Consider the following 12,974-nt stretch of genomic DNA (forward strand, 5'->3'; position numbering starts at 1 on the left):
ATTATGGTCGGGAAAAGTAAAAGTAAATGATATTAGTATTATTTTCCTAAAGTAGAACCGATTTATTTAATTGGTTTTAGTCTTTTTGATTTCCCACAAGCCTCGTTGATTGGTGTCCGTACAGGTAGCCATCTAGAGTCGAGGCCACGATAATGACAACTGAATACTGATGTACCCTCGTACTCACTACCCTACCCTCGTACTACCTTTCTCACTCGCCCTGGTCCCCTATGCAGGTTTTCATTCGTAGCAGACCCTATACCCACAAGTTTTTTATTCATTAATTAATTCCAAATTATCATAATTATAACTTTTTATAAATTTATTTGCCCTATGCTATTCAATAAAAATGTAATTTTTTCATATACTTTACTTTATGTTTTACTAAAGAAATAAGAATGAGTTTATGTTTTAATAATTAACTTTTATGTTTTAATTAAATTCATTAAAAATAATGACTATTTAACGTTATGTTGTTACTTTATGAATTAGTTTACTCATATTTACTAATAAAAATATAACACATAAGAATGACCTTCATATTGGATGAAGTAAATTTTACCTTTTTATAATATATCCTTTTTATTTTTATAAATTTACAGTTTTTATATTTTATTAAATATATGCTTTCTGAATCTAAATTTATTCTTAACCTATCATTTGTTTCTAATGATTAAGAATGTATCCAGTGACACTAATTATTATCTAAAATATTATAAACATAATGTTATAAAAAAAAGAGCAGCAGTGTTTTATTCAATTAAATTTATATATTTTATGGAAAAGAAATAAGATCATTTGGCATTACAATACCATGTAAAAACCCCACTTCCCATGCTTAGTCTCAAATTGAGTACCACTGAACAACCTTACTTTGGTGTCACTTCGTTTAAATTAACAATTAATTAAGTGATGTTGATGCTAGCCCAGTTCTCAGTGATATGTACGTGTTGAATACAGTCATTCCGCTACACGATATTTTGTGATGACTAGATATTGAGACATTTTTTATACACTGCTCTAGCGGTGGATTCAAAAAAATTCAGTGGGATAAAAAATAATTTAATATTTTCTCAAATAAAAGATTATACAAATTTTATCAAAAATATGATAAAAATTTAAAATAATAATACGAGTAAAATTAGTATTAATTTATTTTTTTATATGTTATAAATCTTATTAAAAAATTATGTTGTGAGAACAATATTTATTTTTTTATGAAAGAAAAAAATATTTATTCAAGTAAAATAATTAACTTTTTGAAAAAAATTATCTGCATTACCATGTATATACAGCCACTACACTACTCTATGATGGGAATCAAGGGAATGTTCTATGCACAATCGTATAGGCTTGAGCCGAAGGTACATATATCTCAAGGAATTTGAAGGTTATTGAGTAAACGAATAATTGACTCGTTCAAAATGTAGTATTAAATAAGATTGGACAAACCCAAGAGTGGGGGAAGGGTGTGTCATGCAATTAAGCCTAAAATTTAAAGCCAGATTTTGACATTATTTTGTAGTTGACGTAAAAATTTTATGCATATATTAGGTTGACAGACGAAGAAGATCGAAGGGATACAAAATTGCTTAAATAATTTATTTTAAGATCATTAGTGGCATGGACTCATGGGCAAGGATGGTTATCATAATATTTGTTCTGATAAGATCATTATTTCAGGGTTTTAAATAAAACTATCTATAAGTATACATTAATTAATTTTGAAATTTATAAAACTGTTTGATTATTTAAAAAAATATTACTATATAAATAAACAATACATGTAATAATAGTGTAAAAACATTATATTGTCATTCACTCATAAAATAAATGACATATTTGTTAATTTTTATAATAAATATTTTAAAAATTATACAAAAGATATTTTTTAATTGGTTGACTTTATTAATAAAGCTTTTACATTTTTGATAATCCATGCCTATTAAACTCAGAATATATATTTTATCAATAACAAAAAAATATGTTTATTCTTGCTTGCTCTACTTTTTTTCGTATAGGAGCTGCAAGGGAATCTTTATTTTTTTGGTAGGCTGTGCATACACTGTCTAATTGCATCATAATTCATACAAATGTTTTCGTGGTGCTGTGTTTATAGATTAGATAATCCTTATTTTTTTTCATCTATCTAATGATATCGATCACAAAATTTATAACATTTATGCATCATACTCAACTAACTAAATCAACCCTTCTAGGTATAAGTTGATACTCATTATATCATATATTATATATCCTCTGTTTTCTTGGATTCTAAAAAAATAAGAATAAGAATAAGAATATATATATATCGGTTAAAAGAATAAAAATAAAATAAAACATATTCACATATTAAGTTTAATTGCATCATTTTCCTATAATCATAATATTTTAATAATTAAATAAATTCACCAATGATAGTAAAATATAAACTATATTTTGCTATATATAGATATTAAAAGGGATAAAAAAAATAAAAAGTAACCATTTAGAATATCACATTTTCATATAAAAAATGTGTAGACCACTCACTAACTCACTTTCACCAATTTACTAAAACTCTTAATTAAACCTCTTCTTAATGATAAGCATTTAATTTATCAAGCATACATTGTTTCTCACAATCCTTTTCTCCCCTTAAGAAATATAGGATGTGATATGGAACTATAAAGAGAATATATAAGAGCTTCAATCCAAAGACTTCATAGTTTTAATTTTACTTTCTATTAAAGATGTTGGGACACTCTTAAGAAAGGGATATGAAGTGGTTCGTGAATTGTCTTGGTGCCTGTTCTGGAATGATATATCGAAATAACTAAGATAAGTTAGACCAAAAACTCGTATATTAGTCGGTCTATCTAGACTATAACAACTCACGTCCACACCAAGTGCGGGACACGAAACCCCAAGAACAAGTCACAAGGGATGCGTTACCATAATTGCCTTGTCTAGCTGACTTTTCTACCCAAACTTTCATATACATAAATATGAGTCTCAAGTATGAAATCTAACTATCTCTCTCTCCTCTTAATCACTGATAAGTATTCCATTACAATTAATTGATATATCCACCCAATAATGCCTATAAAAGGACAATCCAATGACTGTCTTTGAGTTTATACGTATATTTTATATATATTGAAGATTTCAGCTACTCGGATAAAAAGAAGGTTCTTAATTAGTTATGTGATATAACTTAATTTTCAGTATTTAACATTCAAACTCAAATCTTTTTATTAAACTAAAACAATTTTACGCCAATTACTCCTAACTCAAATTCTAAAACCTTCTTCCTATTTCTTTTCACTCCATTTCTACCCAAATAAACAAACATCAATAAAATAACGATTTTTTTAACATGTGAGTTTTAAATAGACATAATAATTTGTGGACATTAAATGTTGGTCGTAGTAGTTTTGTTTTTTGGTACGAGAGTTATGAAATACTCTGATATTGTTGCATTATAACTTCAATTGAATACCCGTTTAACACGTGAAGTTTTCTAATTCAACTCCTTTATGTTTCCATTTTTATTTCTTGGAAGTTTTCATGTAAACTTCCTAACTCTTCCCACCTAACTTATCCTTTTATTCTGAGAAGCAAAGCCCCACCTTAGCAATCTATGACTGAAATTTTACCCGTACGTGAGCCTTATCGCTATGCACGCATCATGACTGAAACTTTGTCCTTCAACTTACTCCTCCTGCCAAGTCTCGCAACTATTCACGAGAGTCGAGGTGTGTAAAACATAGTCTAATAATAGCATGTATATACAGGAATTAGCTTGTGCCTAAATAAATGTTTTTATATAAAAATAAATTAGTCCGTACACAGGCATAGCACAATAATTAAAGTTTGCAAATCTGTTCAGCTGGGAAAATTGTAGGGGATATATTCTTCTTTTCTAATTCTTTTTATCCAAAAATTGAACTCAGATATGAAAAATTTTATAACTTATATATGCATTCGGTTTAACTAACCGACTTAAACTCGGTTAATGCATTCTTCTTTTTTCTTAATTTTGCTGAAAACTTTTGATCATAATATGAAATAAGAAGTGGCCAATAATATATATACTGGGAAGGTGGTCTCTTTCTGATTGTGAAACTACTAAGTTGGTCCGTACGTAAATGGCTTACTTGAATGGAGAGAGAAGATATTACATTATAGCTTGTTTATATGGCTGTATGGGCAGGGTATCATATTTCCTTTTTCATAATGAAATATTATTTTGCTGACAAAAAAAAAGGAGAGTAAATAATAAACACATAGTAAGGTAAATAAAAGAAGGTGTATTAAATATTTATTGGACAATAACAGATTATGTAAGTTTATGTTTATCTCATAAGTAATCAAGACACGGGGAGTGAAATTATTATAATAGAGTTTTTTTTTAAAAAAACAACTATTATACAGAGTTGGTCGCTTAATTAAGTTTATTTTAATAAGGTTTAAAAAATATATTTTGATTAGTTTAACCTAAAAATCTAGTAAAACGAGTTGAATTAAAGAAAATAATAAACTGGTATGCTTGATTAAATATATAGATCATTTTTAGTTTAAGTATTTATTCATTTTTGTTTAAGTATTTGTATATCAAGGTTAATAAGTTTTATACAAACTCTCTGGCTGATTTTTTTAGGATATTTGGCTGTGTTTTAAAGAAAGTTAAAACTTGAATACAATTTTTAAAACTATTTTTGTTGTTGCTCTATAATTAGAATTAGTATTTCACGTTAGAAGCCTAACATTTGTCATACCGGTTACCGTGATAAATTTCTAATCATAACTAATTGAAAAGTAACACAAGAAATATGTAGATAATAATAATTTCCAAGTTTTATTCTTTATAAAGAAAAAGCATATATTTATTATTTTCTAAAAATAGCGGTTCCCAAGTCCATGCATCGTTCAGATTCAGAATGACACACTGCGAAAATCAGAAAATGTTGGTACGGAATAGAATCTTCATAGGATATGTATGATTTCAGATTTTCAGTGAATTTTAAACCTTACTGGGACGGGTAGTCTTCGTTATAGTTTTTGTGTGATTTGGCGGAACTATGGATGTTTTTTTTTAAGGAGAAAAATAATATATATGATAAATTTTGTATTTTATTTTGAGGGATCTATATTTATTATATTATATTTTTATTTTATTTTTTATTTCTTTTTATTTATTTATTTCCTCTAAATCAAACAAACTCTAATCATGAGAAAATGGATTATGCAATTACACAGAGGAAAATAATTTGAAATTAGAAATAGGTAAGAAGGACAATGAGGAAATAATATTGAAATAGGAAAAAAAGGAGGTACATTTACAAAATAGACAGGTGTAATTAACTCTGGCCTTCAGATTTCCTTTTGTAGATAGATAGGGAAAAAATGACATTTCCTCGGGCATTTATATTCTCACTCTCCATTTATCTCTTCTCACTCCCCTTTTTCTTTTAGTATCTAAAAAGACCAAAATATCCCACCCTTTCCCCTACCCTCCTTTCTCCTTCAAAAATTTTCCCTACCCCTTCTCCCTCTCATTTGCTCCCATTTTTACATCCTCACTACAGGTTCAAGCTCCATTTCAATTATTATTAAGCTCCACTGCAAGTTTGAGAACTTTTTTTTTTCTTGTACTCCATGATGCAAAGAGAACTTGTTTTTACTGTGTATTTAGGAGTAATACACAACCAAAACAACTTTTCATTGTGTATTAAAATTTTATTTTTATAAAAATAAAATTATTTTTCATATTTATTAAATTCTTGTGTATCAAAATTTCATCTTTATGAAAATGGGAGTGTATTTAGTAATAGTAGAGGCAATATAGCAATTGTCATCACTAAGCTATAGTTGGTAAAATTGCTTTTGTTTGTTTTGGTATGTTTGAGCCCGTTTCAAAGCTATGTGGACTGCAGGCCCTAACTTGGTGTTGAATTCCATGTTTACTCCGTAGCAGGTAAGTCCATAGTCTTGACATGTTTCCTAAGTACTGTATTTTTCTTAAGTACAAACTTTTAGGTTTCATAAATCAGGTGCTTTTATTAATTCTTAACTGTGATAAAAAAAAATGTTTAGGAATCCCCTTTTAAAACAAATAGATAAGTAAAAAAAAAATACCAAGAAAGTATCACTGAATTTATTAAACAGGATGTATGAAATATTATAAATTCACTTTAACATAACACACATGAGGTGAAAATGAGAGATCATATATAATGTTGGAAAAAATGTTACTAATGTAATGTTTTGGCACAAAAGGCAGGTGATTGTTTGGGGCTTGCCAAAAAGTGACAGACAGAGGTAAAGCAGCTATAGAAATGGAACACAAGACAAGTCTCCAAGCATCCTAAAGTATGATGGAGTGGATTTTTGTTGAAGGATATGATTAGAGAATCCCTGTTGTATAGAAAACTTTTGTGTGGATTGGAACTGAAACACCTATGATCTCTAATTCAGAAAAAAATAAAATCAAAACATAGGCGATGCCTCAGCACAAACGTGAAACAGCATGAAATGAACTGTGACTACCATGTCATGTCAGCAGCACTCTCCCGAGAGATTATTCATATGACCAAACTGCCCTCGTTCCCCTAATCCGTTTTCGAGAGTTACAACCACCATGGACGGCGGGAACCGACCGGAGGCGGAGCGCTGGCTATACACCGCCAACAAGCTCCTGAGCGCGCGTGACCTGCACGGTGCGCGCTCCTTCGCCATCCGCGCGCGTGAGTCGGACCCGACCTACGATGCCTCGGAGCACCTCCTGACGGTCATCGACACGCTCCTCGCCGGCGAGTCGCGGATCAACGACCACCACCGCGACTGGTACGGGATCCTCCAGATTCTCCGCTACGCCACCAACATGGACCACATCGCCGCCCAGTATCGCCGCCTCGCGCTCCTCCTCGACCCTCACCGCAACATGTTCGCCTTCGCCAGCCACGCCTTCTCCCTCGTCAACGACGCCTGGTCCGTTCTCTCCAATTCCGCCAAGAAAGCCATGTACGACAGCGAGCTCCGCTTGCTCACCGCTCCGGCGCCGCCGCAACATCATCCTCTTCCCCCGCAGCCTCAACCCACGCCGAGGCGAAACCCTAGATCGAGGGACGAGCCGAATCCTAACCGTCCCGAGTCGGCTGAGTCGAGTCGGCAGACTCGGACCGTGGAAACTGATACAGGAACAAGTTTCTGGACCTCGTGTCCTTATTGTTATGTGCTGTATGAATATCCCAAGGTTTATGAGGAGTGTACCTTACGGTGCCAGAGTTGTCGGAGAGGGTTTCATGCGGTGGTGATACGGTCGCCGCCGCCGTTGAGTGGGAAAGACGGTTCTTATTGTAGTTGGGGGTTTTTCCCGTTAGGGTTTTCTGGGAATTCGAAGGATGTGAACGGGCATGCCTCGAATTGGAACCCGTTTTCGCCTTTGTTTCCTTGCCCCTTGAAGGGGTCGTCCAAAAGGAGGCCTCAGAGGAACTGGGCTTACTATGACGACGATGCTGCGGCCGCGTTTATAGAGTTGTCGGACCCGAGTGACGACGATTCCGGTGATGGGGACTGGAGGGTTGGGAAGAATAGGGGGAGGAAGAGGACTAGAGGGAAGAAAAATTCTGGTGATGGTAGGAGGGAGCCTGTGGAGAGAACTAGGAGGGGTGCTCATGTAGGAAATGATAATGTGGGTTCTGGTGCTAGTGGTAATGTTAATGCTAATGCTGCCTCTGCTGTGCTGGCTGGTGCGAGGGGGGAGTCTAGTAAGAAGGCTGCATTGGGTGGTTTGAGGAGGCGGGGGGCAGGAAACTTGGGGAAGTTGGATTTGAATGTGGAGTTTAGCAATGAGGTGGAGGAGCCTTCCCGTGGAGTGCACAACCGCGAAGGGAATGCTGCTGGACATGCTGAGGATAATATTGAAGGGATTGGGTTTTTTGAAGGCCTTGATGAGTTCCTCAGTAGCTTGCCCATTCTCAATGTTGTGGCAGATGATAAGGTTAAGGGTCGTTAGTCTTGTATATGTTTTTCTTTTTTCCTTTTTGTTGTAGAATTTAGATGTTGTTACATTTATGTTTGTACTCAATGCACAAAATGATGCTGAGCTATTGAAAATTCTTGTCATTGTTAAATTATATAATAATTTGTGGCAATAATCTCCTTACTTTGGTTTTGAACTATTTGAGGAGGATTACTTCATTTTGTGTAGTTTGTTGTTGTATGATTGAGGAAGGAATATATATTGCTGATTGTTGTTTTGATCACGACACACACACTGATGAATAGAGCATGGGAGAGCTTGCTTTGGACTTTCGCATAGTCCTTAAACTCCAGACTGTATGTATGACAATCCAGATGCATAAACATAGGTGTTATCTGTTGGTGCCCTGACCATTTTTTTTAGCAATTATGTTGTATAGAAAACATTTCTTTAATGCTTTTAAGTGTTTTATTTTACTGTTGAATTTTTGTTCTTTTGGTTTTAGTGCTGTTGTTTACTTCTGGGGTGTTGTTGGGCTTTGCTCTCTAGTTTTGTAGAGAAACATGGATATGTTACCATTTTGTCAGTTGCTTCTTTTAGTTTAACGTGTTCAAATGTTTTGAGAATGAAATATGTTGACAGAAGCTCAAGAAACATTTATCCTAGAGTTTAAGTTGAGTTTACCCTGTGTTATGTTGCACTGCATATGTTCTAGTATTCTTTTCCTTTCATCACATTCTTATTATAGTGTATTTGATCCAGGCTTAAAAACATCTTTAAATGGCAATATCTGGGATGTGGCGATACCTGTTAGGTCCTTGGTACTGTGAAACTACTCATGTAGTTTCATGTCACTCATGATTGAAAAGAGAAACATGCTTTAGTATGGTTTGATTTGTGTACCCGACTCAGCATTTTCAAAGTTCTAACTAACTGGAATCTGCCCAAGCTCACTAGCTCAGCATGGTATTTGGTATTTTCATTTTGTTGTGAATTTTGCAGTTTCTACTCGCAATTCTCCCCTTTTCAACTCGTGCATTGATTCCCTTTAGAAGTAAGTTTAATCTGTGCTGCAAAACTTTTAGTGGTGGGTACTGGGTAATGGTTTCTAAAGCTTACATTTGGTTCTGGATCCTGATAAAGCATCTTGCCAGGTGCTAATAGGCATTATTTTTAGTTTTTTTTTTCTTGATCTTAATTGTAAATCTGATCAGCATAAGTCGTACTTTCTTTCACCATTTCAGACATAAGGAGTAGTCTACAAAATAAATAGTCATGAACAGGGATAAGAGAGGTGCTTAATGAATTTTGAAAGAATGGTTTTTCTTTATAAGCTTGTTTTGTTGATTGTCTACTTGTTACTTGTCACATTTGTTAGATGTCACCGGTTATAGGATTTAACAGATGAATGCAAGTCCATTTGCCTTTACCAAATTGAAAGAAGTAATAACTGATAGAATAATGACCGTTCTTTCTTGTATTGTTGACATTGCATAACTGTGTTTAAATTCACAGCATTTAACAGATGAAGTATGTCTATGATCACTAGTATGCAGTGGTATATCCATAATCGATTAAAACAACACCAAACTGAACACAACTTACTAAGGTTCAAAATATTAGCTAGAATACCGAGACTATCAGTCTCAAGTACCCACAACATATTATACAACAAAGGAAATTAACATAAACCATGTATCACATCCATCAAACAACATGAACTAGGCACTGGAACCCAGCAAGTTATGTTCCGGTGGTTGGAAATATTTTAGGAAGTTCAGGAACTTTAGGAGGAATTCTGGGACCTTAGGGATCTAAGATACATTAGGCAACTCAGGTTAGACAATTTAGGGACTCAGGGACCATAAGGAGCTCTGGTTTTGAGAATATTCAAAGTTCTTAGGCAGGAATGGGTCCAGGAGTGTATCAAATTAAGGAAGGATTATAAGTGCCTAAGAACAATGTTGCATTAAATTTTAATTTGGAACTAATGATAATTGATCCTAAGAACTATTAGATGTGTGAGTGCATGTGCCAAGATGCATGCATCTCTTCTTACATAAGTGTATTTCTACTCTTCCCTGAAATACAAATACTATAGACATCAAGGTTATCTTATATTAATGTTTTATGCACACTAGATATGAAAAAATGATGAGAATCTCAACCTAAGACAAAATCCAAATGCTTTTTCAAAAGTAGTTGTTTAGGTGTCCTCAGCCCATCCTAACATTTTAGGGGTCGAAGATAGAATAACAAGGGATCTTTTTTTAATTATATACAAATATTCAAAGATATAAATATATTTTACATAAAAAATAAATAACCAATTTCATTAAAAGGATATGTTTTATGGCACTAAGTGAATTAATAGCAAGATTTTTATGAATCTCTAAAGGATTTATTGCATTTTTTCATTCAATTTACTGATATCTTATCATTTATCATTTAATTTACGCTTCCAAAAAAAATACTATATATATATATATAAGGACACCCCTATGAAATAAAGAAATATACACAATATGTATATTTTTTTATAATGATTTTATATAATTTTATTTTTCATAACTTCTTTATTTTTTAATTTAGATCTCACATTTTCTCTCTCTCCTCTTGATGTTTCTCTTACCATGCATGGAAGATGATACACCTCTCAAAAAATATACAACCATTATTTTCAGTAATTTTGTAGACGTACCTTTCTATTTTTTCCTACATGTGTTTTAATAAACAAAGAGTTAAAGGAACATCATTCTATTGTTTTAAGTAGAGAATATATTATTCTTAGGATAAAAGATGATAAAATTTTCTTTAATAAAAATTGAGGGTCAATTAGGCTTTTAAAACCTTAAACATGATATCTAAATAAAATAAAATAAAATATATCATTAAAATTGTTATCATGCTTTTTATAAACTACATCTTTTTTCTCCAACTTTAATTCTACAGTCTTGTATTTTTTGTTTAATTTACATAAATTTGGTTTTTATGGTATTTGGCCAATTCTTATGATTATCTTAGTTGTTGGATAAATTTAATATATTAATTTTAAAATTATAATTTAATTTTTATATTTCACCCTTAAAAAATGCTTAGCTCTATTCGTGTCATTTATTATCTACAAAATATCATTATTTTAAATTAAAACTTACATATATTTATGTTCTTTATTAATATACTAATTTTTAATTTTAATTTATTTATAATTTAATTTTTAATTTGTGTTTCTTATCTTTTTAAAAATGAAAACACATCTAATATTAAAGATCTATTACATGTTGATACGTCATAATTAGTTAAAAATTTATTTAACATTGGTTTATAAATATAGCCATTAGAAGAAATAAAAACTAACAACTAAAAGAAGAATACTTTTTAATCACATGCATATCATATTTTTATTTGAAAAAAAAATATAAATAAAATAATAATTTTAATTCATTTACAAAATTAATATAGAATTTTGTTATTACATACTTATCTTTAAAATAAAAATAAAAATTGAGCCCCTCTTCATCATGAGTCCTGGGCCATCACGTCTCAAATCAAGGCACGCGGCTGACTCTGAATGTCCCTTAAGACCATGAAGACATACTTTATTCAACACAATCAAATTTCTGAAATTAAAAATGAATACAAGAAACACGTATACCTTAAACACTCAGTCCAATTTGTTTGTGAACTGGTTTTCACACTCAGTTTGAAACTGTATTAATTAAAAATAAAATTGTTAGTATAACTTCTTTTGGGTTAAAACTTTTATACCATTTGGTTTTGGAGAAAAAGTTGGTTAACTTCAATGGAAAATACAATTCATCTTATTTAAATTTTTTAAAATTATATTATTCACTTAATTAATAAAACATAAGTTATGTTTATATTTTGGAATACTTATATATAAAAGCCTTACTTTATAATTTCGTCTCAAACTCATAAAATATGAAGATCGATCCTGAATTCGTCACAACTCCAATAAAATAATATATTGTTTGTCCTTAAGCAAGGATTTATTGCAACCAGGGGATGGAGCGAATCCCATGCATCAACTCTTTAATATTAATTCAACCATTTTCGATGTCTTTAATTAACAAATAGTTACATATGCCTAATATATGATCTCACTCATTCTTAGGAATCATACTCCCTTTATAATATGTAAGTTAACGAACCCTCAGAATTAATTAATTAGCTACTCATGGGACTGATCCACAAAGTTTAGACTATTTTAGCACCTTTACCATCTATATAAAATGATTTTTTTTTCTTCTTAATTCATTTTATTCCTATGATTTTATATAATGTTACTAAGTGTCTTAATATGGTTATGTTTGTTATGTAATTTTTTTAACATATTTTGAGAAAATAAACTAATGAGATATATAAAGCGATAACTATAAAAAATAGTAAATAAAATAAATATTTAGTCATTAAAAAAAGAAATATTTTTACCTTTTATTAATATAAAATTAAAAAAATCCTATAATTAAAATAGACAATAATTAGAGATAAAAACTTAAAAAATATATAATAATTTTAATCGGATTGGCCAAAATAAATTTCAAAACCTACACCAAGCCAAATCAATTAAATAAGATTGGTTCGGATTTGATTTTATCCCAAACTTAAATCAATCCAACCGTGAATACCCTAATAATAATATATAATCATTTTATATTATTAATAACTTGATTTTAGTTTTTTAATTCACGCTTGCATAATGATAATAATGTAACTTTTTTTAATTTATATATATATATATATATATATATATATATATATATTGTTGTATATCAACTCGTAGTAAGTTACTACTTATTAAGATAGAGATAATTTATAAAGCATCATATAAAGGGTGTAAAAATTTTATAATGATAGTGGTCCGAAAGTATTATTATTCACGGCAAATTAATCCAAGTTTGCGATAGCTGAGAATTAAGCGCAAGCTCAGCAACATTAATAATATTTTTGCAAATTGAGTGAGATTAGTTTCTATGCAGCTGATATT

The 12,974-nt window shown here is 31.2% G+C and overlaps 1 protein-coding gene across 1 annotated transcript; it reads left to right on the forward strand.

The window, feature by feature from the left end:
* Positions 1 to 6,135: 6,135 nt before the first annotated feature.
* On the forward strand, positions 6,136 to 9,296 carry LOC100788733 (uncharacterized). Its single transcript, XM_003532555.5, has 2 exons — positions 6,136 to 7,984; positions 8,729 to 9,296. The coding sequence occupies exons 1-2, from the start codon at positions 6,623 to 6,625 to the stop codon at positions 8,732 to 8,734; spliced, it is 1,368 nt and encodes a 455-aa protein (XP_003532603.2). The 5' UTR covers positions 6,136 to 6,622; the 3' UTR covers positions 8,735 to 9,296.
* The last annotated feature ends 3,678 nt before the right edge of the window (positions 9,297 to 12,974 follow it).

This window comes from Glycine max, chromosome 8 (genome assembly GCF_000004515.6).
Source record: "Glycine max cultivar Williams 82 chromosome 8, Glycine_max_v4.0, whole genome shotgun sequence".
NCBI classification, from domain to species: domain Eukaryota; kingdom Viridiplantae; phylum Streptophyta; class Magnoliopsida; order Fabales; family Fabaceae; genus Glycine; species Glycine max.

Coding starts and splice junctions, on each gene's coding strand:
- LOC100788733 (XM_003532555.5), top strand. CDS start 6,623: ATGGACGGCGGGAACCGACCGGAGGCGGAGCGCTGGCTATACACCGCC.